The sequence below is a fragment of the Prionailurus viverrinus genome, unplaced genomic scaffold (genome assembly GCF_022837055.1).
Source record: "Prionailurus viverrinus isolate Anna unplaced genomic scaffold, UM_Priviv_1.0 scaffold_42, whole genome shotgun sequence".
Lineage (NCBI taxonomy): Eukaryota > Metazoa > Chordata > Mammalia > Carnivora > Felidae > Prionailurus > Prionailurus viverrinus.
The window spans coordinates 1,730,642-1,758,086 of record NW_025927609.1 but is presented as its reverse complement, the minus strand read 5'-3'; the positions used below and the strand labels follow the sequence as shown (position 1 = coordinate 1,758,086).

General features: G+C 54.0%; 1 protein-coding gene across 3 annotated transcripts in view; it reads left to right on the top strand.

Annotated features, from left to right (window-relative positions):
- The first annotated feature begins 18,116 nt into the window (after positions 1–18,116).
- Positions 18,117–27,445, top strand: part of SLX9 (SLX9 ribosome biogenesis factor) — a 34,817-nt gene continuing 25,488 nt past the window's right edge. The window contains exons 1-2 of one of the 3 annotated variants that reach the window (XM_047847045.1): positions 18,117–18,706; positions 24,735–24,843. In XM_047847045.1, coding sequence (XP_047703001.1) covers positions 18,404–18,706; positions 24,735–24,843 — 412 coding nt within the window. In that variant the 5' untranslated portion in view covers positions 18,117–18,403. Of the gene's footprint in view, positions 18,707–19,821; positions 20,049–24,734; positions 24,844–27,445 lie in introns of those variants that run through there. The other 2 variants (XM_047847044.1, XM_047847046.1) reach the window with 2 other exon arrangements.

The window sequence follows — 27,445 nt, the reverse complement described above, 5'->3', positions numbered from 1 at the left end:
AAGTGGCTGATTGCACCACAGGTGGCCCATCAGACCCCAGCCCTCGAGCTCTGCACGGGCTCCCTGTGGGGGTGTCCCAGGAAGCCGGCCCAAGCCCACTCGCCCTGCCCTGCGCACGCACCACCGGCGAGGGGCAGCGAGAGGGGGGAGCACGCCGCGGACCAGTGTGGTGGCCCCGAGGGTCCGCCCCTGGGCGAGGCCGTGGCCGTGCCCTGCAGGGACGGAGGACCTCGGACTCGCACCCGGGGGCAGGGGCCCGGCCCGCAGACTGCACTCACAGGAGAGGCGAGAGGGAGAGGTGCCGGGGACCCAGACCTCGGTCGTGGAAATAAAAAGCACGACAGGGACCGAGGAGCAGAATGACGGGGTGAGAGTGAGCCGGTGGGCAGTGCAGGACCAGCGTCGGCACGGAGGCTGGAAGACGGAGACACGCGGTGCCGATGCCCACACCCATCGGAGCCCCAGAGCCCAGGAGCGGCGGCCCGTGGACAGAGAGGGGCACGTGCCAGCGGCAGGGGCTCCGGGTCCCGACCGGCCGGGCCAGAGGCCGCTGCGTGCCCTAGGAGGCTTCTGATGCCCTCGAAGGACAGAACAGAGGGCAAGAAAATGCCACGAGGTGGGGGGCTGGGAGGGGGGACGGCGGGGAGGAGAGGAGACACGAACGGATTAGGTCCCCAAAGAAACGAAACCAGGCACGTTCAGATGAGCCAGGACTCCGACACCTAGCTCCCTACGCTCTGCGCAGAAGACGCTCTCCGTCGAATAAACCCGGCAGGGGTACGCGGTGAGCCCACAGAAGTGAGCGAGGAAATTCGCAGAAATGGTGAAGCCTACGTAACTATTGGTTTTATAAACAGCGGTGAAAGTATCGACGATCTGAAACAAAAATCCTACGGGACCGGAACGGGAGATCGGGGGGCCACTGCCGCTTCTCACACTCGTCAATGGACAGTTTGATAAGAAATATTTCATGTCATATCTGAGAGCCATCCAAAAGCCTTCTTAAGGGGCACTGGGGAGGCTCAGTCTGCGTGTCCAACTTCGGCTCAGGTCGTGATCTCACGCTCGGTGACTTTGAGCCCTGGAACTGCTTCCGATTCTGTGTCTCCCTCTCTCTCTGCCCCTCCTCTGCTCACGTTCTGTCTCTCTCTGTCTCTCAAAACTAAAAAAGTGTCAAAAAAAATCTTTTTTAATGGTCTCAAAAGATACAACTCAAGGCCAAAAGCATTTAGTGCTTAAGGAACGATGGGGGCACGGAGTTTGTAGTGCACGCAGAAAGCAGTCACAGGTCTTCCTGTGCTGAACAAAATAGCTGCGAAATACATAGAACGAAACTGACAGATACATGAGCAGACGCAGCGAACATCTTGAACACACCTGTCTCAGAAATGCACACATGAAACAGAAATGCAAGTCAGGCCTACGGAGGATTTGGGGAATGGAAGCCCTTCTCCCTAATTGACAAACACATCGTGTATTAAGCCACAAAGGAAATCTCAACATTTTCTTTTTAATTTTGAGAGAGAGAGAGAGATAGCAGGGGAGGGGCAGAGAGAGAGGCAGAGAAGGAGAGAAGCCCAAGCGGGCTCCACACCAGCAGCGCAGAGCCAGAGGTGGGGCTCGAACCCACGAACCTTGAGATCATGACCTGAACTGAAACCAAGAGTTGGATGCTTAACCGACGAGCCACCCAGGCGCCCCAAATCTCAACATGTTCTAAAGCACAGAAGTCACAGGGGGCCAAGTTCAGGGACACAGTGTAAGAAGATGCTAACCAGAGGACAGCATCGATGGAAAACGCCGCCCCCTGAGAAACTGGAGGCAAATCTGGTGTGGAATCGGCAGCACGCTGTGGCGGGCTCACGCAGGGAGAGAATAAGCAGCGGGGTAACTATTAATCTGGAGCTGTATGTATCCACAGGACGCCATTCAAAACCTTGACACTGAGGTTCTTTAACGCACGAGTTGCAGAAGGATGTGTGTGGTGGGATGCAATACACCTGCTCACCAGCCCCTCTGAGGGCCCAGGGCGCAGTGGTCCTGGAACGGAGTGCGGAGGCTTTCAGTTTTATATAGATTTTTTTTTTTTTTGCTTTTAATTGTTTAATGTTTATTTATTTTTGAGAGAGAAAGAGAGACGGAGTGCAAGTGGGGGGAGGGGCAGAGAGAAAGAGAGAGAGACAGACAGAATCGGAAACTGGCTCCAGGCTCCGAGCTGGCAGCACGGAGCCCAATGCGGGGCTCGAACCCACAGACCGCAAGATCATGACCCAAGCCAAAGTCAGACGCTTCACCGACTCAGCCACCCAGGTGCCCCAGTTTTATATATTCGCGAAGAAAAACTACTGGGCAAAGTAAGGCCAAATGTTAAGATCTGACAGACTCAGATGGTGGGTACGTGGGTGTTGGTGATGCCGGTCTTCACGCTTTTCTGTAGTCTTGAGATATTTCATTTTCTTAAAAAGGAACTGACAGGGAGTGGTTACCCATGAGCTAGAGGAGCCTGTGGGGTAATGGAAATGTGCTAAAATTGAGCTGTGGTGATGATTTCACAACCCCGTAAAGTTGCTAAAATCATCACAGTATACACGTACGATTAGTGAATATTGGTATGTAAATTCTACCCTAATGAAGCTGTAGGAAATAAAACAAAATGGAGAATATTCAGGGGAAAAGAGCCACCAGCGGCTTCCAGCCCCGGCTGAGACAAAGCAGGCACGCTCCACCCCGTCTCGACCACTCATCGCAGCTAACGCTATCACACAGGGTAAAATAGAGCAATTTTCCAACAGATTGGGGTGAGAAATCAAAACCTGATGAAAGGCTGATAGGAGGGGAATGTCCTGCCCCCCGCCCAGGACCCCTGGCTTAGCTCAAGGTGTTCCTCACCCCAGAACAACACGGTGCACGTGGCCAAGAGAAGCCCTCCTCTCTGGCCCCTGGACTGGGAAAGCAGTGCCTTGATGGGTGCAGAGAGGAGGGGAAGATGTCCTGCTTCATTTTCTTCATCTCGGTCTCGCCCCAGAGGCAAACTCCTGCCCCAAACCTGGGCTCCCAGGAAGGTGGGAGCATCAGCTATAACAGCAGAAGCTACTGCTGTCCTCACTGTGGCCCAGAGGGACGCAGGCACAGGACATACGCGGCAGGGGGTGAGGGTCACAACTCCTGCTTGACGGCCAGAGGAGCAGGGAAGGAGGCCTCTGGAGGCCAGAGCACGTGGGCGATAAGGTCAAGAAAGAGATCCCATAAAGCTTTGTATCAAGTTCCAGACTCACCCCTCGATTGGACATGTGTGGAAAGGCTTTGAGAATTGAGTCATGGTGCAGACCACTCCCAAGGTCGAAGACTGGACCCAGGGGCATGCAAGTGTGAGATGGGTCCAAATAGCACTACAAAGTCTGAGAACTAAACTCATGCGGGAAGCAGAGCCCACAGGAAGTGGGTCTGAATTTGTGCTCTGCCCTAATCAAGCTGACCTGCCAGCAAAAGCAAAATGAGCAATGTTGGAGAAGATTGTCATAGGATCCAGAATTAAGCAGTATTGAAAATGTGTAAAATACAATCCGAAAGTACTCAAACAACTATAATACCAAAGAAAACTGCAAGAACTTGTAAGGTAAAAGACAGTAAACAATGCCAACTCTGAGATGACCACCATGTTGAAATGATCAAATAAAGCATTGAAGTCAACTGCCATAAATATGCTCCATTAAGTAAGGAAAGCACTCTGGAAACAAAAACAAAGGTGAAAATTTTTCAGCAGAGATTTAAAAACTACGAAAAAGAGTAAAATGGGTATTTACGTTTAGAAACACAATAACAGATATAAAAAATTCACCGAATGAGCTTGCTAGGAAAATGGTACCAGACAGAAGGAGAGTGAACTTGAAGACCAGTATGAATGACAAAGAGGAAAAAAGAGATCGGCAAAGACAGAGACCGGACGCCTGCAGGATGCCATCGAGAGTTCCAACATCTGCATTGTTGGGGTCCCAGAGGGACAGGAGTGAAAGGTTGACAGAAAGAGCATTTGAGGAAATAATGGCTGAAAACCTCCCAAATTTGCTGAAAAATGTAAGTTTACAGATTCAAGAAGTCCAGTAAACCTCAAACAGGATAAACTCAAAGAAAACCAAGCCTAAACACATCACACTCAAACTGCGGAAAACCAAAGATAAAGAGAAAACTCTCAAAATCATGCAGAGAAAAATGACACATTACACGCAGGGGAACAAATATTGAGTAGCCGTAAATTTCTCACCAGAAACCACAGAGGCAGAAGACAGTGGCACAGAGCTCAAAGGAGAGGGCTGTTAGCCTTGGATTCCACGGCAGCACATTCCCCACGAAAGAGGGAGAGGTAAGGACATTGTCATACAGAGGCAAAGCAAGAAAATTAGTCCCCCGCAGGTAAGCTCTAAAAGCAATCTTAAGACTTCAGAGGGAAATGATACCAGAAATGTGGACATTTAGGAATAAAGACAGAGCAACAGAAATGGGAAATACCTGTGTAAATACAATTTTTGTATTTGGAGGCTACTTTTCTCTTCTTAAGGTCTTTAAAATATGTTGATAAAAATTACAGTTGACTCCTCGGGGCGCCTGGGTGGCTCAGTTGGTTGAGCATCTGACTTGCGGTTCATGGGTTCGAGGTTCACGTCAGGCTCTGTGCTGATAGCTCAGAGCCTGGTGCCTGCTTTGGATTCTGGGTCTCCCTCTCTCGAAAGAAAGAAAGAAAGAAAGAAAGAAAGAAAGAAAGAAAGAAGAAAAAAATTACAGTTGACTCCTGAAAAATGCAGGGGTTTGGGGTGCTGACTGCCACCCCAAAAGTAAAAATCCATGTATGACTTTTGACTTAAGTCGATCAAGTCGATTAACACATATTTGTAGGTTATATGTTTCATATACTGTATTCTTACAATAAAGTAAGCCAGAGAAAAGAAAATGTTATTAAGAAAATCATCAGGAAGAGGAAATGCATTTACAGTGCTATACTGTATTTATTCTTAAAATCTGCACGTAGATGGACTCACACCATTCACATTTGTGTTATTCAGTGGCCAGCTGTATAACATTGTCTCGTGAGGGTTCCATGCATGTAAAATACAAAATACGTGACACACCAGCAAAAGGAGGGCAGTAAAGGAATCCACATGGTTTTTAAGTTCTACCACATTCCCCCAGATGTGGTAAAATACTAATTTTTGAGTAGATAATGCAGTGTATAAGGCACATATTATACGTTCTAGAGCAGCCAGTGGAACACTTAGTCAGGAAGCCAGCTGATAAATTAAAATGCAAAGCTAGAAACACTCCTACGATCCAAAAGAAAGCAGGAGAAGGAAAGGAAAGTGGAAAACAAAGAGAACAAACAGAAAACAAAAATGTAAACAATAGATCCAAATCCAACCATTCCAATAATTACATTAAGCGTAAATGGCCTAAATATAATGATGGCAAGGCCAACAGCAGCAGATAGGGTTTCTGAAACACGTCCCAGCTCTGCCGGCTGTAAGAAACGCACTCTGAGTGTGATGATGCGGGTGGGGAGAGAAGAAGGGAGGGGGAGCTGTACCATGGAAATGCGAATCGGAAGAAAACGGGAAGGACGATGTGCCTGTCAAGCAAAGTAGACGTCACAGCAGTGAAAACCACCAGTTGTGCGGTAGGGCTTTACTTAACGATAAAGGGTCAACCCAGTGAGATGTAAGGATTGTAAACAGGCACACACCTAACACCAGGGCTCACAATACACAAAAAAACGTTAGAGAGCTGAGAGGAAAGGGGTGAACGCCCACTTACAGCTGGAGCTTTCAATCCCCTCTCGGCGCTCAGTTATAAAAAGCAGACAGGGGCGCCTGGGTGGCTCAGTCAGTAAAGCATCCAGCATTTGACCTCAGCTCAGGTCTTGATCTTAGGGTTGCGAGTTCAAGCCCTGCATTGGGCTCCATGATGGGTGTGAAGCCTACAAAAAAAAAAAAAAGGCAGATAAGTGCAGCGAGCACACAGATCTGAGAACACCATCAGCCAGGACTGAAGACATTCCAGCCAGCAGCCCCGGATATATGTGTGTCATATTCACCCAGGAGAACTGTCTCCTGGGCCATAAGATAGATGTGAACACATTGAAGAGAAGTGAAATCGTGCCCAGTATGTTCTCTAGCTGTACTGGAATTAAACCAGAAAATAAGCAAGAGAAAGATTTAGAAAAATCTCCAAAGAAATAACACACTTCTTTTTCTTTTCTTTTTAAGAGAGAGAACACAAGTTGGGGAGAGGGGCAGAGGGAGAGAGAGAGAATCCCAAGCAGGTTCCACGCTCAGCATGGAGCCCAACATGGGGTCAATCCCATGACCCTGTGATCATGACCTGAGCTGAAATCAAGAGTCGGATGCTTACCGACTGAGCCACCCAGGTGCCCAGAAACAACAGACTCCTGAGTAATCTGTGGGTGAAATGGAAGCCTCAAGGTAAATTAGAAAATATTTGGGGGCACCCGGGTGGCTCAGTCGGTTAAGCATCCGACTTCGGCTCAGGTCACAGTCTCGCAGTTTGTGAGTTCGAGCCCCACGTCGGGCTCTGTGCTGACAGCTCGGAGCCTGGAGCCTGCTTCGGATTCTGTGTCTCCCTCTCTCTCTGCCCCTCCCCCAGTCATGCTCTGTCTCTCTCTGTCTCTCAATAATAAATAAACGTTAAAATTTTTTTTTTCAAAAAAATTAGAAAATATTTTGAATGGAATCAAATGAAATACCACATACCATATCCACAGAATGTAGGTACAGCAGTGCCTCGAGGGAAATTTATGGTATTCGATGCACATGTTAGAAATTCAACGACATGGGGCGCCTGGGTGGCTCAGTCGGTTGAGCAACCAATCCTTGATTTTGGCTCAGGTCATGATCCCAGCATTGTGAGATGGGGCCCTGCGTCGGGCTCTGCACTGGGTGTGGAGCCTGCTTAAGATTCTCTCTCTTCCTCTCTCTTTGCTCCTCTCCCCCATTCATGCTCTCTCTGTCTCTTTCAAATTAAAAAAAGAAAAAAAAAATTCAACGACATGAACGAATCCCAAGCATTTCGCCAAGCGAAGAAAGTCAGGGGGAGGTACAGAAAGCCAGCAAAACAGAGACTCAGCGGGCACTGCAAAGATAACGAGATACTGTTTCCCACAAGGGCAAATTTGCAAAGACTGGTGAAAGATGGTGAGGTAATGAGAGGCAATGGCACGACGTATTTCCATGTATAACGTACATGTAACGTGCTCGTCTCAGAAGCACCCTTTCCTGACAGCCACAACCGGGACTACAAGGTGTTCGTGTCTTTATGGGGACACGATCGGTATAAAATGTAATTGAATTACATCTGGTGACGGGGAAGTGGCTACATAAACCATGGCGCGTCCAGTCTCCAGCACCGCAGAGCATTTGAGAGCAGGGCCTGGTGCCAGCGACTCCGGCAGGAAAGCGGCAGACGGGGAGTCCTGGGGTTCGTGTGAAGGAGTTTCTCCATTCAGGAATAACAGTGTAAGGGGCGCCTGGGTGGCTCGGTCGGTTAAGCGTCTGACTTCAGCTCGGGTCGTGAGTTCAAGTCCCGCATCGGGCTCTGTGATGACAGCCCGGAGCCTGTTTTGGATTCTGTGTCTCCCTCTCTCCGCCCCTCCCCAACTTGCCCTCTGTCTCTCTCTCTTTCAGCAATAAACATTAAAAAAAAAAAAAAGAATAACAGTGTGAAACCAAGGACTTGATGACCTAAACCCTGGAGGCCTTTGCGGGGCACGAGCACAAGAGAGGAGACGAGGCTTTGTATTTCGGAGAAAGCTGAAGCCAGGGATGAGACAACAGAATTCTGGGAATAATCTTCTCCCCTAAGTCAGCCAATACATTCCATTTGCAGTCACTTTCACCAAACCTTCCAGTAAGTCAACTTTATCTCCTCAGGTGCTCTTTGAGGACGTGGTGGCTGGCCTAACACTGAGCACACAGCTTGTGCCCTCCAGAATGACACGGTCCAGTTCAGGGACAAGCACGTCACAGTGGTATAAGGCAGAACGAGTAGGGATCTGCCAAAGTGGTCCTGGCATGGGGTTGGGGACAGGGGACAGTCAAGTGATGTAGAAAGGAGGGAGAGATGAGAGGAAGGATGTTTCCATCCTCTTACTGGCCTGGGCACCCCCAGCCCTACTTCCCACCCAGCAGCATCCCCACGATACACAGCACCAAGAGGACCAGAGGGGGCTCCTTTTTGAGAGTTTGAAGATTAAGAAACGTTTTGTTGATGGAGAATGTGAGGCAAAGGGTTCCGGGCTCCTTTTATGGTGAATCCCAGGCAGGGCTGCAGCATTTTAGCTGATGCTGGGAGAAGGTTGGAGGCTCAGGCACCACAGCCTACGATGCTGTGTGGGTGTGATGAGCAAGATGTGAGAACTGGGGCCCACCCATCAGAGGAGGCACCAGAGAAAGAACCGCCCAGCACTCAAAAGGCAGAAAGCAAGCTTGGCCCTCGGAGGGTGTCATGATGGCACTCGGGTCAACAGCATGATTGTGATGACTCTTTCCCAGCTCACACCCGCCTATCTTGCACTCCTTTGCCAACTTCCTTCTGGCCCAGCTCTTGCCTTTTCCTGACCTTTCCCCCATCCTTGCTTTTGTTTTCTTTTTAATTTCTTCCCACCAGTAACTTCCTTCTGCAATGTTGATTCAGCTGTTGCTTCTTTTGTGGGGGAGGCAGGGGGTGGAGGAGCCAGCAGAGACAGCTGCAGAGGCTGGAGGCAAGCACGCTCCAGTGGGGGTGGGCAGAACAGAGCGGAAAACAGTGTTTGCCCTCGTAAGTGCTCCAGATAGTTCTCTCACTGGATCTCCCACAGATCCTTACAAACGGGCAAAAAGTCACTCTGCCAGGGCAATGGAGATGCTTACTGTAATCCAGGCCACATAGGTGCTGGGGCAGCCAGGTGAGCATAGAAAGTAGGGAAGGTATTTGAGAGGTTAGAGTCATTTCTAGCCACCTACTGTCCTGAATGCTGGCCTAGGTACCCTCATCCCCACTTACCACCCAACTACTACCTTCATGTCAAGCTTCCCTCCATGGGGAAGCATTCCTGGTTTCCTAACTCACCTAAAGGAAGGACAGCTTGAGGGGGCTGCTCAACACTCATCAGAACAGAAAGATTAACCAACAGGCTTGATGCCGAGAACCTGTTGGAGGGCAGAAGAGTTTGGCTCTATATTCAAAGGAAATTGAGCCAGAAAAAGTTAAGCAATGATCAACTCTGGGGGAAAACCAGAAAGTTGCATAAAGAAGATGTAATTACAGAATGTCCACTTGGCTCAGCAGTACACATTTATGTGGTTAGAATAATAAAAGTACTGAGCCTGGATGAAAAATGAAACTGTTTATTGTTCTACAGAGATGTGAGGGATGGGCAGGGGTGTGAGGAGCTAACATCCTCATCACTACAACAAGCCATAATGCCTTCCCAGGCCCCTAGAATCTAATTTCTCCTTTCACTATAAATACCAGGCTGACCTATGGGGCTCCAGTAGGTCAAAGGGGCCACCAAACCCTAACCCAGGTCGCAGGGTCATTCCTCTCCTTATGATGTTTATCAAATTGCCATTTCCTGTTCAGTTTATGGTTTCTACCAATGCCAAGTATAGCCAGTTGTGGACATCTTTAGTAGCGTGTGCCCACCGAAAGTCTGTGCTGCCTTTGTCAAAGCAACTTTGCACCTTCTGACCCTATGTTAATTGACTCAGTTTTCATGATTGCCTTCTAAGCTCCTCTTGCCCCAGGGGCCTAGTTTGCGGGCATGGATGCTGAGCTAAGAGAGCAGTTTTCACTTGGGGTCCAACAGACAAGCCACTGGGAGTGGTAGTAGTCTCTCGACACTCAATCCCTTTCCTTCTCTGGGTCTCAGTTTCCCTCACCCCTTCCCTTCATTGTGAGGACAAATGAAGACATGTGAAAGCATCCCACAAAGGGCCAGGCAAACACAGCAGGTGCCCGATAAATGTAAAGTAGCAAATCATAAAAAGATGACAGAGACAAGTTCCCAGCGATATGGAGCTTCCAATACAATTATAGCAGGGTTTTTTTTGTTTTTTGTTTTTTTTGTTTTGGTTTTTGGTGGTTTTTTTTTGAGGGGAGTGTCTATATCTGAAATTTTTTCTTGTTGAATTTTCTGCTTCTACCTTTTAACTTTTGAACCTGGGGGGAAACAATTTGCTTTTTCTGCATTGGTTTCTTTGCATGTAATAGAGAAGAATTAAATTCTTTCCTCCATTTCCTCCTGGAAATGCAGTGCAAATGAGAACCTGCCTTCCCTGAATGTTGAGAGCACGAAGGAAGAATACAGAGGAAGGCATGGCCACCGAGGCCTCCAGGGCCACTGGGCATGGCAGCACCTGTCCCTGCCCTGCCCCAGAAGGTGACTTTCAGGGCAGGCTGAGATTTTGGAGGAACATGTGAGAAACTTTCTCACACCTCTTTCCAGCCAGACTCCCTGGGAAGGTTTCTAGCAGGCTCACTTTCTTTTATTTTTTTCTAAAAGCTAATTTATTTATTTTGGGGAGAGAGAGAGAGAGAGAGAGAGAGAGAGAGAGAGAGAGAGAGAATCCCAAGCAGGCTCCGCACTGTCAGTGCAGAACCCAACGCGGGGCTTGAACTCATGAACCACGAAGGCTCAACTGACTGAGCCACCTGGGCACGGCACACCAGAAAGCTTCCATTTCCCTCCGCCACCAGGACTTCATGCATTAGCCAAATGTAATGACCTGTCTCATCCCTGAACTCACCTGGTTATCTCTCCTGAATGGTCAGTTCTGAAGCCCTTCCTACCTGCCCCTGCATTTCCCATCCTAAAGGGTCCAACCTGAATGCCGTCTCCCCCACAAATGTGTCGTGTCGGTCGTGTAGAGGTGAGGGACAAGGACCCGGTGGCTGCCTAGCTGTGTGACTGGGTGACAAGTGGCCCCTTCTGGCCCTAGGCCCCTTGCTGGCCAGTGGGGACGGTGATCACTGGCCTTACATCCCTGGGTGAGTTCCAGGCCAGTGGGGACACAGAACAGCGCCTGGCCCCGAGAAGGTGACTAAGGAGCAGGTCCTGCATGACTTTGGCTTTGCTGGTCGCACGGCTGCAGCAGCAGCTCGACCCCTGTGGCATCCGAGCAGCCACAGACCATCTGTATGTAAATGAGCTTAGCTGCACCCAAAAACAGGCAGAACCCTGCTCTAGACCAGTGACTCTCTGGGGACAGAGGACAGTGGGTGGGAGAGGAGGGACTACACCCAGGACCTGGAAATCCCAGCCTAGGTGCTCGGCTGGGTGCCTGTCAGGAATGCAGACCCACTGGTCCGCGCCCAGCCTGCTGGATCCAGATCCTGGCCTGGGGTGGGGCCTGCGTGTCCCACTAACACACACTGTGGTGGTCTGATCATCAGCAGAGGACACAGCCCAGACCGGACTCCGAGACTCAGGCCCCCACCAGGCCTGCACCCAGAAGGCACTTGGTGCTGGGGAGGAGGCTGACGAGAACATCAGAGCTGGGCGGGGGGGTGGGGGACAGAACCGGGAGCACCTGAAGCTGAAGTGAACCCTAGGGGCCTTTTTTCTCTCCGAAGAAAGCTTCTCCCCTGGCCTCTCCCACCGGTTTCCAGTTTCCTCCTCTTCCACAGGGGAGAATGAGGCATCTCAAGTGGCTCCCCAACTCCCCCCACACCCCAGAGGTGGTGATCTATCGTATGCCTGCCCCACCTGGGTCCACATCACCCTTGCGGGCATCCGGCTGGGGCTGGGAGCCTCTTTCCCAGTCTCCATTGGGAGCACTCCAATGAAGTGCTCCATTTCTGTCCACCTGCTGCCCGTCCCTCCCCTTTGGTTGTGGGCCCCAGTCGAGAGCCCAGAAGGACCTGTCTGGAAAGATCTCACCCTTCTTCACCTGGGGAGACCTTGCAGGCTGGGGAGCAGTCTTCTTCCTCCTTCCTGTTCTGTCCCTCAAGGGAATAGCGGCACCTCTCCCTCGTGGGGCCCCCGGGTCAGTCTTGCTTCTGGAGGCCGCCGGGCAGGGGAGCAGTGGTGGCCCACATGTCTGGGCTCTGGGAAGCCTGGGCTGCAGTCCCGGATCCCCGCGGGGCTGGTGGCTGCATGGCCGTCGCCCAGTTCCTGAAAGGTGTCTTTTCTATCTGTACAGTGGGGGTGAAGGGTCCGCCTCTCAGGACGCTGAGATGAAGTACCTGAAGCTCTCAGAAGAGCCTGGAAAGATGGGGGCAGGGCAGGTGTCAGGGCCAGGTGCCCAGCCCACTGGGGGCTGATGAATGACAGACAGTAGGAGAGAGGGAGATCTCATTCTGGCAAGGCACCCAGGAGCTGACTGAGTGGGGTGACAGTGAGGTGGAGCAGGGGGAGGGAACACTGGCCCTGACCCAGGTGTGACCCCATCCCCGAGGGGAATAGCCCGCTGAAGGTCACATGGGCTGCAGGCCGGCCGGCTGGGCGGAGCCCCTAGGCTGTGTGCTGCATGGCACCAGGGAGACCTAACCCTTTCCGCACTTGAGCAACAATGAAAATTCCAAGTCAGGGGCGCCTGGGTGGCTCAGTCGGTTGGGCGGCTGACTTGGGCTCAGGTCATGATCTCGCGGTCCATGAGTTCAAGCCCCGTGTCGGGCTCTGTGCTGACAGCTCAGAGCCTGGAGCCTGTTTCGGAGTCTGTGTTTCCCTCTCTCTGACCCTCCCCCATTCATGCTCTGTCTCTCTCTGTCTCAAAAAAAAAAAAAAAAAAAAAAACGTTAAAAAAAAAAAAAAAAAAAAAAAGAAAATTCCAAGTCAAAAAAGGCAAGACCCAGAGAGCCGCCGGAAAAGGCGGCAGGAGGCACCTCTGGGCAAGGGGATCAAAGGGATTTTAACTGTTTAAAATAGTTTTCTCTATTTTCTAAATTGTTTACAACAGCTACGTATTAATTTTACAACCAGAAAAGACTATTAAGTGTAAATTACGTTACTCAGACCATGAAACAAAGGCAGAGAACCTAGCGGCCGCCTAGGCCGGGGAGGGGGAAGGAGAAAGGGTGGAAGGAGAAGCCAGGACCCGAGCTGGAGGGTTTGGGGCGCGGGGCCCTGGGGCCGCCCCCGGAGGGCCTGGGCTGCACTGCTTCCCCTCGGGGCAGAGCAGAGCAGAGCGGGCCTGGAAATCGCGCCTTCCCTGGGCCTCTTCCTCCCGCCCCCTCCGTCACCACTTCCTGCACTCGACCCCGGCATCACGCAGTGAGTCGGACACATTTTTGCCCAAAGAGTTTCCAAATTCGGGAACTCCACGGCCCCAGCCTGTTTGAGCTTCCTGTGGCGTTCCTGGGCGCGGTTCCCACCCCGGGAAGCTGCGCCCACAGGCGCCCAGGTCGGGGACCTGCCGCGCCATCCAGGAGCCAAGAGGAGGCGCCAGTGCCCCACTCCCGGAAATTCGTCTGGTTATGGAGATGCTCAGACGACAAACGGCCCTGCAGAGATTCAAACCGGCCATTTTAACTCCAGAGGTCCCTGAAGCAAAGCCAAAGGTCACGGGGTGGAGGCCACCAGGAACCCAGCTCTCTGCTCTCCGCCCAGCGTGTCAGGTGCCCACCCGCCTGGGGCCAGGGTCGCCAGGACGGAGTCACCTCTGTCGGGCAGTACGACCGAGGGGCAGCTGTGCACGAGTGCCGACGTGACCCCCATCGCCCTGACGCAGCCACCCTCCGGCCGTGCCCCCTGGGTCTCCAGGAAGGGCCTCTCGGGGAACCAGGCCAGGCAGAGGACGGCGGGACTCGGAGCCTGCCTTAGTCTTCCAATTTGTAGCCGGTGGATCCAGCCCACCGTGCGCAGAGTGGGGTACGTCTCAGCCGCCCGCCCTGTAGCAGGGTGTCCCATGCTAGTCCCCGATGCTAGGAAGGGTCCCGAAGATGGAGGAGGGGGAAAGGGAGCTGCCCTCTCAGCCCGTCACCCCAAGCACCCAGGTCGGGCAGGAAGGGCTGGGGTCAGACGCAGGGTTTTGCCCCTGCCAAGCCCACCCCCGACACCAAGAGTCCCCACGCCCCAACCTGAGCTGAGAACCAGGACGCGTTTGCCGCCTATCTTCTATGGGCCACTGGAATCTACGGAGTGCGCTGCGGACAGGTGCTTCCTGGGGCTCTGCCGGTCTCCTCAAGAACCCTACGCTGGCAGCCCCATTGTAGAGATGGGTAAACAGGCTCAGACGTTCCTGATGCGAAACTGTCGGGGGGTCGCCTGGGTGGCTCAGTTGTTGAGTGTCTGACTTCGGCGCAGGTCATGATCTCATGGGTGGTGAGTTCAAGCCCCACATTGGGCCCCCTGCTGTCAGCGCAGAGCCCGCTTCAGATCCTCTGTCCCCTTCTCTCTGCCCCTCCCCCACTCATGCGCACTGTCTCTCAAAAAGAAATAAAACATTAAAAAAAAAAAGAAAATGTTGGGGTCAAGGAAGAATTCTTGAGGTGTCTTCGGTGCAAAAAAAGGTCATTTTTTTAAAGCACGGGGACAGGACCCGTGGGCAGGCAGAGCTGCACTGGGGCTGTGAGGGGTGACTGGTCATATACTTTCAAGTTGGGAGGGGGTCAGGGACAGGGTAGTCTCTACGGATTTGGAAGCAAGGTTTCAGGACCTTGAGGGGCTTGCTGCTGTTAGGAAAAGGTCATTTACTGTCTAGTAAAACCTTACTCAGGAGACCCTTCAGATGTACACCAGGGGCCATATGCTTGGAGGAAGATGGCTAACCTATACCTTTGGCAGGTGTGTGCGTGTGTGTGTGTATGTGTGTGTGTGTGTGTGTGTGTGTGTGTGTTAGAGATAAAGGAAGTTTCCAAGGGGTTTTTACAGGGTCCTGGAGGTTGGGCTAATGTCAAACTAAGGTTGCCTTTTACCCCAGCAAAGAATTAACATAGAGGCATCTAAGCTCCCAGAGGGAGGTTACTCTGCCCGTCCCAAGTACTTGTCAATGGCTCGAAGTTATAAGGAAGTTTAATTTTCTTCTTTAGCCTTTGTTCTCCACATCAGTGCCTACCTTGCCTAAGTCACTCCGATGCCTGGCCACCTCCCTGGATGCGTGCGACCCGGATCTTCCTTTCCTGAGCGAGACCCCAGCATCCTGAGACACCCCCCTCCCCAATCGAGCCAGGCAGGGCTGAAGGGAGACGAGTGCACGGGGAGAGGAGCTGGAGGACCTGGTCGGCGGGGCGGGCGCTGCCGCCGGGAGGCTGGTGGCCACCCCCGTGACCACCCCAGGAAGGACGTCCTGACCCTGGGCACGTGGCGAGGGCAGGGTTAGGAGTCACGTCCCGGGGCCGTGACTGCGCGCGCCAAGCTGCAAGGGGCCGCTCTCAGCGCAGCTTCCGGGGGTCTGGGAGACCGGCTGCTTCGCCAGGAAGTCCCTCCGCGAGGGCCCGGGGGACACCGAGGAGCGGCGGGGCCGCCTGCACCTCCCGAGGGCCCCCCCCACCGGCCCCGGCGCCCCGAGGTCTTGAGGCCGCTGCCCAAGGGCGGGTCCTGGGGAAGCGCGTCCCCGCAGCCCCGCGTCTGCGCCCGGCGGCCAGCCCAGCTCCGCCCGGAAACCCCGACGCCCCGCGAGCGCCCTCAGGCGACGAAAGAATGAGTCGGCGAGAAAGCAGAGACTCCGGGTCCCGCAGGGAGGGGGCGGGCGGAGACGCGGCTGAGCCGTGGGAAGGGCGGAGCGGCGGGGAGGGCGGGCCGGCCAGGGTGGCCTTTGAGCGGAGGTCGCGGCCTGGGGGCCCCTCTGGGGAGGTAGGGGTGCTGCAAGCAGAGACGGAGAGCAGGGCTAGAGGCAGGAGCCCCGGGGTGGGGGTGGGGGACTTGGGGTAGAGAGAAGGGGGCTGTTGGGTTGAATGTGGCAGGGAGAGGGGGAGCCAGAGAAGATGACACCTCGCTTTTTGGCTCGGGCAGCTGCGTGGGTAGCGTTCGTTGGAAGGCAGACATACTGCTGGGGCAGGGACAGATTGGGATCAGAAGCAAGAATTCGGTTTTGAGAGTTTCACTACATTTTCAGGTGGAGATGGAGAGATCCAGCTGCAGATGGCAATGTCAGGATAGCAGGATAGGGTGTGGAAAGCTCGAATAGGACGAGGGCATCCAGAGGGACCATGGGACAGATGGAGAGAGAAGGGGCCCCAGGACTTTCAAAGACTCCCAACTGGTTCATTTTGTTGGACTTTGTTTTCCCTTTATCGAGAAAGCTTGCATTGCACAGAAGAGGCAAAAAGCAAACCCTAAAATTGAAGCTGTCCCTCAGGCCTTGAGCTGGCCGGGTGCTAAGATCACCACTGGGTTAGACAAGGGACTGTGTCCCTGGAGCCTGGAGCCAAACCTTGGCCTCCCTGCCTCCCAACGGCTCAGGAGAGGAGGCGGGTTGGATGTAGAGGATACCGGTGGGTTAGCGATTAGGTCATCAATGCCGGAACCCTTAGAACGGAGCTCCTGCTGCAACGTTCCCTCCCTCCCTGCACGGACTGCCAAGCAGCACGATCTTCCGGGTGCCCGCTGAGTTTCATGTGTGCCGATGCACTCTTATCAATGAGCTCATCTTTGCATTCGCATGACCTCTGTAATCACCTCTGCACTCTCGTATTATGTCATGGCACAGCTGTGGACCTGCACTGTGGCACGGCACCAGAGAACAGGCTTCTCTCGTGACACCCTCTGAAAGAAGTCGTAGGTGCTGCTGGATGGGTATGGACTGGGTTGTGGGTGCCACCTTCTCCACATTCTAGAAAGCCATCTGCGGGGCTGACTGACACCCACTGCATCCAGAAGTACAACCAGTGCTGTTCACAGCCGGGCAAGAGGTTCTAGCTAAAGGAAGCTGGGTTCTCCTTTAGACCAGCCTGGTCTGGCAGATGCTGGTCAGACATCCACGCTGGCCACCGGGCAGGTAATAGCAGGACGGCTTTTACAGAGTGGGGAACGCCAAGCCTGAGAAGGGCTTCTGGGGTTTCTTCCAGTGACACATTTCTCTGTGGCTTCAGACTGGGTCCGTGCTGTGAAGTCACCCCTGTGTGTTCTGGTCTGATGTCTCTGAGGTGGCTTCTTCATCTACAAATGGCCTCATTCACTGTTGGAACGTTCTGGAACTGGATAGGTTGGCTCCCGCATGGCGTGGCCAGAGACCACCCTGAACGGGACCTGCTATCAACCCAAGTAGGACGTGTCCACTTGCCATGGTTTTGCGTTTTCTAGAGTATCATATCCTCAGTAAAGCCTGGAATATATAAGTGGATATGAATTCCAGCTGGTTATGTGGCCTTGAGTAAATCACAGATCCTGTCATCTTGGCCTTAAGCGGCCCATGTGTTCATGTGTCCAACCCTCGCTGGGTGAGTACCTCTGTGTCCTTCCTGAGAAACAGCACCTAGCTTTGCCTACAGCAGAATCCTCTCCGAAATCCATTTCGTGTGGGTGGATTTCCACCGGGCTCCTGGACAGGGTTGAGTGGTGAGTGTGAGCACCCAGGACCTTCTCAGTGTTGGGGGGGAAGTGGGGGGGGAGACAGAGTGTGGCCGCTGCTCTGGCTGAGTCTGGACTCCTGTGTGGCCCCATCCATAGCCTGGTCTGTGCTATACTTTGCTCTAGATTCGTCGGCTTTGTGTCTCCAACAGCACAGTGGGCTCCTTGAGGATGGGCGTCACACCCACCCAGAGGTTGTTTTCCTGAATGCACCGTCCGGGTTGGATACGTGGGAGCCCCTGAGCTCAGAAAGCAGATGGCGCCTGTCAGAAGGGCAGGACTCACTCAGGTCCTGGTCCTGGAGCTTCCGGCCTGCGATCTGGCATCGCTTTGCATTTAAATGGTCGAGTCACACCAGTCTCAAGGAATCGTTCTGGGATGTAAATGAAACCATGTAGAAAAAGGTGAACACGAAATAAATGTTCAATTAGAGTTTATTAACTTAATTAAGTTAATCAAAGTTAATTAAGACAAATGGACTAGCTCAATCAAGGGTTGTTGGGGTGCCCTTAGGTTCAACCATATTCCCTCTCAGTTCGCGACTTTAGTCCCCCCTCCCTCCCCTCGCCCTGTCCTGACTCTCGTTTTGCTCCCACGGTGCTTTTGGAGGGCACAAGGGCTGTGTAGCAAACACGCTCATGTATTTTTTTTTTAAATGTTTATTTCCTTATTTTTGAGAGAGAGCGTGGGCAGAGAGAGCGAGAGAGAATCCCAAGCAGCTGTCAGTACAAAGCCTGGGGCTCGATCCCACAAACCGGGAGATCATGACCTGAGCAGAAAGCAAGAGTCCCACACTGAAGAGACTGAGTCAGGCACCCCAACACACTGGTGTGTTTTCAACGTGCTTGGTCCCCGACCCGGCGGTACCCGTCATTCTCCCAGGTGCTAGCGAGGCCGCCGGGATTCCCGCGAATGCCCACACCTGCCCCGGGCGCATGCGCGGCGCCGGCGGGGAGAGCGCGGATCTCCGCCTCCCGGCCCCGGTTTCCGCCCGGCCGGGGGCGCGCGGGACCAGCTTCCGGCCGGCGGTGCGGCGCGCGCAGACGGTTTCCGGCCGGCCGGGGGTGTCGCGGGAGCATGGGGAAAGTGAGGGGGCTGCGGGCCCGGGTGCACCAGGCGGCGGTGAGGCCCGCGGGGCCGGAGGCGCCCGGCCCCGCGCCCCCGGCCCGGGAGGCGGCCCCCGCGCAGGCTTCGGCCGGCGGAGTCGGGGCGAAGGTGAGTGGCCTCCGCGGACCCCGGGGCGGTGTGGCTGAGCACCGAGGTCCGAGGGGACCCTGCGGCGGGCACGCCCATGGCACCCGGCCCTGCGCGGCCCCCTCCCTCGCTCAGTGATGTTTTCGGGGTTCGTCCGGGTTCTAGCCCGCTCGCCTCGGCGCTTCCTCCTGCCGGTGGTGGTGGGCCGGCCGACCACGTGTTGTAACGTGGGCGGGCCCGCGGGCGCTTGCACGCGCTTAGCCCGCCGCCTGGAAGTGGGGGGCTGGCGGGGCCCCGGGGAGCGGAATGCGAGCGCGAACAGCCTGGTTTGCTCTTCCCTACGGCCCTGACCTCCGTTCCGACCAGGGACGCTCAGCTGCTGAGGACGGAGCTGCCGTTTTAACACGCGGTCTGGCCCTTACGAACACCGTGTTGGAATAACACCGTGTCATTCACGGGTCCCAAAACTCGCTCCTGTGAAGTGTCCCGTTCAGTGGGCGTTCTTTAGTGTTAGGTTCACAACGTAGTTCGGTGGTCCCTACACATTTCAGAAGATTTTCATCACCCCAAAAAGAAACCCTGTACTTATTTTTTTAATGTTTGTGTATTTAAGTTTATTTTTGAGAGAGAGAGAAAAAGCGCAAGTGGGGGAGGGGCAGAGAGAGACTCTCAAGCAGGCTCTGCATTGTCAGCACAGAGCCCCATGCGGGGCTCCAGCTGGAACCGTGACCTCGAGACCTGCGCGGAAGTCTCAGGCTGGACCGACGGAGCCCCCCAGGCGCCCCTAGAAACCCTTACTTACTATCAATCATTCAGGCCACGAGGAGTCCACTTCCTGTTTGCCTGCGGCTAGCTGTTTGTGTCCAGAATCCGTTTTTTTTTTTTATTTTATTTTTATTTATTTATTTATTTATTTATTTATTTTTTTCCAACGTTTATTTATTTTTGGGACAGAGAGAGACAGAGCATGAACGGGGGAGGGGCAGAGAGAGAGGGAGACACAGAATCGGAAACAGGCTCCAGGCTCCGACCATCAGCCCAGAGCCTGACGCGGGGCTCGAACTCACGGACCGCGAGATCGTGACCTGGCTGAAGTCGGACGCTTAACCGACTGCGCCACCCAGGCGCCCCCAGAATCCGTTTTGTGTGCGTGGGTGTCCACGGGGCTCCTGGGCGGGGTTGACACGCAAATGCTGGCGCCCAGGGCCGGTGTCGGGGAGGAGAATGTGGCCGCTGCCCTGGCTGAGTCTGGACTCCTGAGCGGCCGCTGCGGGTGGCATCCGTTGTGTGCAGGTTTGACCGCGCTGACTTTCCGGATATGGTGCAGTACCGGCCGTGGCCTTGTGTGTCTGGCTTCTTTCACGTAGTTTTTTCTGAGGCTCATCCTTATTTCTAGAGCAGTGTGTTTATGTTTCATTTTTCTTATGGGTGAAAACACTCCATTGTATGGTTGCTATCTGCCACACCACGTTATCTTCATCGTTCCCAAGTTGGAAAGGTGGTTTCTAATTTTGGTCCGTCGTGGACGATACTGCTGTGGACATTGGGAGTGGAATTGCTGGGTCGTATGGAACTTTGTGTTTAACACGGTGGCTGCGCTGTTTTACATTCTCTTCAGTAACATATGAGGGTTTCACTTTCTCTGAATCCTTACCAATACTTGTCATTGGCCATGTTTTTGATTACGGCCATTCTGATGGACGCGAGGTGGTATTTCATGGCTTTGACTTGCATTTCCCTGAGGGCCAATAATGTGGATCATCTTTTCATGAGCGTGTTGTCTATTTGTAGATCTTTTTTTGGAGAAATGTCTGTTCAAGTCCTTTGCCCATTTTGAAATTGTGTGTTTTGTTGTTGAGTTGTGAGAGTTCTTTCTATATCCTGGATGCTAAACACCTACCAGATATACGTGGTTTGCATATTTTTTTTTTCTAGTTCTGTGAGGTGGTGTCTTTTTTTATTTTCTTTTTTGATATCCTTGGAAGCACAAGTTTTCATTTTTTATAAGGTCCAGCTTCTTTTCTTTTGTCGCTCGTGCTTTTGGTATTGTGAAAAGTCAACTGAGGGGCTCGCGGAGCGCGGCAGACAAGACTGCATGGGGACTGGGGGAGGTTAGGCAGAGTTTGGTCACGAAGAGAACCTTTGTCACTTCGTGTCCTTTAGCAATTGATGTGGGGCTATGATATAGGTGTTTCTGTCTCTTCGGTGCAGAGAGAGGTGGGACCTTCATGCTGTGTTCCTCCCTCCCTCTCATCCCCTTGCTGTGCTGTTCCTGTTCTGTAGGCTGTGTCTGTACGTGTTACAACCCGACCTTAGGTTCTTACAGTTATCTTTTGTAACTAGCTGTATGTTTACCCGTAACAGGCTTCTTGTTTTGTTTTGGATTGTTGTCTGGTAACATTCCTTTTCAGCCCAAAACACTTCCTTAACGTTTCTCAGAAGGCAGGTCCGCTAGCGACAGATGGTCTCGGCTTCAGTTTATGCGGGATTCTCTTTACGTTCATTTTTGAAAGATGGTTTTGCTGGATGTAAGATTCTTGGCTGACTTTCGTCTTTCCGCACGTTGAAATGTGATCCCACATGTTCTGGTCTCCACTGTGTGTGAGGTCAGCTGTCCGTCGTATTGGGGTTCCCTGTAGGTTGGGGGTCCTTGTGCATCTTACTCCTTTCCGGTGGTTCTCGTTGCCTGTAAACATGACTCTGTCGCGTCTCAGTGTAGTTCTCTTTGTCCTTACTCTGTGTGGACTTTCTTTATCCTACTTGGAGTCTTTGAGCTTCTTGCACGTATCAGTTAGTGTTTTCCTCAAATTCAGCAAGTTTTCAGCTATCATTTCTTTGGATATTTTTCTGCCTCTCTGTCTCTCTGGTACTTACCGGGGACACCCGTAGGCATGAGTATGGTGCTCCAAGACCATTCGTTTTCCTGCGAGGCTGTTTCTCTTCATTTTTCTGTAAGGCCTCTTCTTTCGTATTTCCTTTCATAGGGCTCTGTTCTCTTTCTCTGTTTCCTTCCGCTTCTTGTTGGCTGAGTTGTGGTGGGGGCGCGGTGGGGGTACGGAAAGCCTTTCTTCCTCCGGCTGGGATAGGAGAGGCTATCCACCTGCAAGGTCTAAGGTCAAGTCTGTCTCTTCCCATTGGGCCTGCAAGTTGACCTTGAGTAGGGCTGCAGCTCCCCCTGCTGGTCCCCTGACTCCCTTTGTTAATCTTCGTAGTGATGTATGGTAGCACTGGGCGGGGGGAGGGGGGTGTTGCCTGGTCGTTTCACTTGTTTATTGGCCTGGCTCTGAACTATGTGAGGTCTGCGTGCAGCCTCTCATCTCCCTGCTTATGCTCTTTTGTTTTTATCTTTTAGCCTGACCAGGTTGGTTTGTCTGAGCCACTTACTGGTCCAAGATCGTGCTTGAGCCCCCGTGTCCCATTAGGTGTTTGCTTCTTACCACTGGATGTACGTGTGTGGCTCCGGGCTGTGGTCACAGTTCAGGGAGTTTACATTTTTGATCCGCTTCCCAGCAGGGACTAGCAGCTTGGAGACTCGCTGTGATACTCCTGGCCCCGCACAGCCTTGAGCTTCATGCAGCCTCCAGCTGCTGCCGCTGGGAGCTGCCCCTGGGCCACAGCGGCTTGTTGCCAAGCCAGTGTCTGCTCGGAGGCTGCGCCTAGGCCCCTGTGCCGGTCGGCCTCTGCCCCGTGTTGTGTTTGGTTTGGGGAACACTTTCTTGTGTGCCCCATACAGTTCTGATTGTCCTTGAGGGGCAGCCTAGACCTCCAGCGTTGAGCGTTACCCACAGGGCACTTGCCTCTCTTTCTGATGTGGCCTCTGCTAAACTTCCGCTTGCTCTGCTGTGTGCTTACCTTGTTGCTGCTGGTGTTTTGGAGCTACGGAGCACCCCCACCGTCTGCCTGGATCTCCAGTGTTTTCAACGACGCCCTAGACTTGTGAGTCCCCACAGTCCATTCCAGATAAAGTCCCGCCTCTGGCAGGACCTCTGTGCCCACACGAGGAGGGGGGCAGGGACAGCCTCAGCTTCTCCCTGTTGACACCCCTCTCTACAAGTGGGCGCCGGGGGATGGTCCCTCGTCATCTTCTTGGCTTGTTAGTACCTGTGGCCTAGAGAAGCTGGGATGAGGGGTGAGAATTCTCACTGTTCTTAGCCTTCCCTGCCTCAGGTGGTGCTTCTGTCCAACAGGTGGGGGCGGGGCGGGAGAAGGGATCCCCACCGTCTGGCTCACCTTCTTGGACTAGTGCCTGTGGCACAAGGTGGGGGGGATCGTTGGCAGCTGGGAGCTGGGGAGCCAGGAGTAGAGCTCCCAAGGGAGTTTCTGTAAGGTGGGGGTGGATAAGAGGGCATAGCTCTTAAGCCATAGATTCTGTTCTTTTTTTTTTGTTGTTTGTTTATTTTGAGAGAGAGCAGGATGGGGGGTATGGGGGGAGGCGGGGTAGAGAGAGGGAGAGAGAATCACAGGCAGACTCCATGCTCAGCACAGAGCCTGACATGGGGCTCGATCCCACGACCCTGAGATCATGACCTGAGCCAAAATCAAGAGCTGGATGCCTAAGTCACTGAGCCACCCGGGCGCCCCAATAAATTCTTTCTGTTCTTGATGAGATTTTTAGTTTTCTTCAGTTAAATGGTTGTTGGGAGACAGTCTGCCACACCCCTCTCCCTGCCTGTCTGGCAGAGGTTCCATATAGCCCTGGCTCTTAATCCCTGTGCCGGCCAGGCCAGGTGGGATTCTGACGGGGGGCAAAATCCTCCTGAGCTCAGGACGCAGCCAAAGTTCAAGGGAAACAGCCCACCGTGGGTGAGAGTCGGCATCAGAATTAGATGCCGTGAGGGCAGAAAATGGAATTATCAGATGGAGACTGTGAAATAAGTACGTTCCAAGCGTAGAAGTAAGAGAAGTGAGGAAAGAAAACGCTGAGACCAGGCAGACGAGAAGAAGGAAGCAACAGATGGAACCTGTAGAACGAAGGGTGTAGCTGTCGAGCCCTAACACGGAGTAGGTGGGCTGCTAGTTCCTGGCCACGTAACGACACTGTGGTCCTCCGAAGACGGTTAACAACGCAGCATCGACACCTGGCGTGTGGAGTTCCGAAACCTTGAAGCAGTTGGATGGGGAGTACCACTGCGAACGGGGTCTGAATGGCTGTGCAGAAAGAAGCGGGGATTGGCCGTGTGCACCCTGCCCCTAGTCTCCTGTGGCTCCTCCTTGGCGGGAGGACTCTGCCGCGCTGGCCCTCCCTGCTTGGTGCTCCCGGCCGCTCCTGGGCTCCAGCGTTGCCCCTGTGAGTTTTCTGTCTCTTATTTACTGACTTTCCCTCCCACCCTGAGAACTCCCGAGGAGCGAGTCTGGGCTGCTCTCGCAGGTGTTCTGTGCGAGCTCCGGGCTGCAGGCCAAGCCCGCACCTTGGGCCAGTTTCTGCCTCACCCCAGTCCTGTCTTGGTCTGTGGCTCCCCTGGGGGTCAGCGCTCCAGTCCCTCTGGGGTCCCTGTCCTGGAGCTGGACCCGAAATGAGTCAGGTGGGCCTGGGAGGTGGGCTCAGCAGAGTGTGACTGGCAGTGACTGGGAGGGTTTTGAAGTCTCCGTGTGGGGCTGATCTTGTGTCGGAAGCTGACCTGGGGGGAGACGATTGAAGGGGAGCAGTGGCTGTGAAATGGGGGAGAGTGCTATGGAAGAATGAGGTGGCGCAGGTTCGGAAGGGAATCTGCTTCCTGTCTCAGTGCTTCTGAACGTGGAGCTCGTGTTTCTAGTCGCTGCCAGTCCCGAGTCTGAGACGGTCTGCACGCCAAGAGCCAAGCCCATTTGATGGTTTGAGGGGGGCAGGAAGACGTGCTGCCTTAGGTCCCCAGGGTCTGAGCTCCCACTGGCCCCCGGGCTCAGCTTCGGGGGGGGGGGGGCAAGGGTTACCTCCCCTAGGCCCTCTGAGCAGGAGCTGGCCCAGCCTTGCTCTTCCGAAGGCCCCCCGAGGGCTCCCCCTGCTTTGTGTCCGGCCTTACGTTTGCATTCTGGAGCCACAGGGAAGTCTCACGTCTTCTTTCCTTCTTAGGAATGGGCTTTCGTGAACACTGATGTTTTTGCCGGGACCAAGATAGACCCCAGTGCCTTGGTGCAGAAGCTGGACCCAGACACAAGGAGCGTTGCTTCCATCAGGAGAGGTGAGAATGTGCGGCTAAGGTCTGGGTGTTTGTAGCACCGTGCCAGGCTGGGTTTAATGTGCTCACGTGTGGGCTGGGGCAAATTTCAGGTTAACCTATACGTTGCTTGTTTTTTATTTATATATTTATTATTTTTTATTAAAAGTTTTTTATTTTTTTTATTTTTAAACTTTTATTTTTTTTAATGTTTATTTTTGAGAGAGACAGAGACAGAATGCGAGTGGGTTGGGACAGAGAGAGAGGGAGACACAGAATCCGAAACACGCTCCAGGCTCTGAGCTGTCATCACAGAGCCCGACATGGGACTCGAACTCATTAGCTGTGAAATCATGACCCCAGCTGAAGTCGGACGCTCAACCGACTGAGCCACCCAGGCGCCCCTAAAATTTTTTTTTAATGTTTGTTTACTTTTGAGAGAGAGAGCGCGAGCAGGGGAGGGGCAGAAAGAGAGGGAGAGAGAGAGGATCCCAAGCAGGCTCCACACTGTCATCGTGGAGCTCGAACTCCGGAACCGTGAAATCATGATTCGAGCCAAGGTCAGGCGTCGGATGCTTAACTGGCTGAGCCATCCAGGTGCCCCGTCTTCAGGAGTTTTTTTAAATAGAAGTTACTCTTCCAGAGCTGACAGATGTCTTCCCCCGCATGCCACCCTGTGGCCTCTCCTCCAGCCTGTCCCACCTCCCCCAGTGGTCGTGAAGCTGTTGGCCTTCTGCCCTGGGATGGGCTCTGCCTGTTTGGTCGTATTGGTCTGGGCCGGCATGCCGCCTGCCTCTTGGGGCACTGGGTCTCTCCCCGCACAGGCCGAGCGCTCTGCCGAGTGGGCGGGCGGCCAGGCGGGGGACGGGGCTGCTTGGCCCACGCTCTCACCTTCTCGTTTGCTCCACCCAGTGGTCCTTGTGAGTGAGTGTCGTGTTTGTGGCTGCATAGCTGTGGCTGTGTGCAGCCCAAGGTAGCGGAGGCTCAGCCTGGAGTGACCGAGCCTGGACAGATCTGTTGTCTGATGATGAGCGCCAGGCTCTTGCCACTTGCCGTGGCCCTTTGACGTCTCCCCTCCACCCAGAGGCGTGGCGAAAAGTAGCCGTGGAATGTGTGGCTTTTGTTCCTGTGGCGGCTGACTGACATCTCGGCGGGAGCCGTGTCCACTGAAGCGCAGGGCACACAGATTCCTACTTCCCTGAGAGGTGGGCGCTGCAGGGGAGAGGTCAGCCGGGCTGTCTGTGGGCACGGGGACCCCGAGTCCTACGCCTGCTCCCGGCCTGCCTGTAGCGGGGTCTCTGTGAGGGGCCGGCCCCAGGTGGAGACCCAGGGCAGAGAGTGGGAGAAGCCGTCTGTACGCCTGTGCCCCGAAGGTTCAGAGGGAGTAGTGGGGACGGAGCGTTAGTGCAGGTGTAGACCGGCATGGGACCCTGATGATCCGCATCGTTGGCTGCTGGATTTTGGAGCATCTGTTCACTTGGTCTGTCAGGTGAGTGTGGCATTTGCCGGGCAGGTGTGCCCCGCGGCCTGCCTAGGAGTCGCGTGGGGCTCCGTTAGCTGTGCTGGCCAGGCAGCACTCCCGTGTCTGAGGGGCCGGCGCACCTTGTCCCCTTCACGGATGGTGCAGGGTGGGGGGGGTGTGACAGTGTAGGGGCTGGACTCTCCCTTTGCTGAGCTCAGATGATGTGGCCCCACCTGGGAGTGGGGTGACGGCAGGGCCTCCCTCTGGCACTGCTGGCCCGGTTCCCTGCAGGGCACGGTCTGCTCCCCTCTCTCCCCACTTCTCTCCTCCCTCCCCTCTCCGCCTCTCCTGCACAGGGAGACCGGCTGAGGCTGAGTTCCCACCTTAGGGGCATCCGCAGCCAGCACCAGCGGCCCTGGGACCCCACCCAGCCCTGTTGAACCTGGTTTTCATCACTCTCCAGTGCATTCCGGCCAGTAGCCTAGTGGCTCCCGCTTGGCCTTTATAGGAGCTCAGAAGCCCCTCCCATCTTTTCTGGTCTCCTCTTGAAGATCCTGGATCCCAGACTGGTCCTCCCGGTTACTGGCTATGTATGGCCAAGTCCCTGCCATCTCCTGATTGGGTCCTAGCAGCCACTGCAGTCCTGTGGGGGCCTCCGTGGGAGCCCCTGCCGCGGCAGCACCTTGGTGTGTTAGCTGACCTGCCGGCAGATCTGGGACCTTGCACTCACTGAGCAAGTCTTCCGCTCGGCAGACAGAACTCGGTTACCTCTTGCCTTTGCACTGAGTCTGAGGGCTTTTTAGAACATTCCGGACCACCGTAGGTGGCATTGGCTGCTCAGGGAGCACGGCCACCCAGAAAGAGCAAGATGTCACTTTCAGCAAAGGGAACGCTAGAAGTCTGGGTGATGGGGACCTGAAAACCATAAGGGAGGTGGCCAGCAGGAGGGGAGGAGAGAAGGAAGGAAGGTACTTTGTTTTCTTTATGAACTGGGCAGCCAGTTGTAGTCACAAGAAGAGACGAGAGCAGCTCAGGAAAGATTGTGCTGTACTCTCAGGTCCTGGAGACGGGGACACAGCACCCAGGGCCACGTGGGCAGACGCGCCAGTGTGGTTAGGAGGCTGAAGATGGGAATTGGCTAGCCCCCAGCCGGAAAGGTGTTTT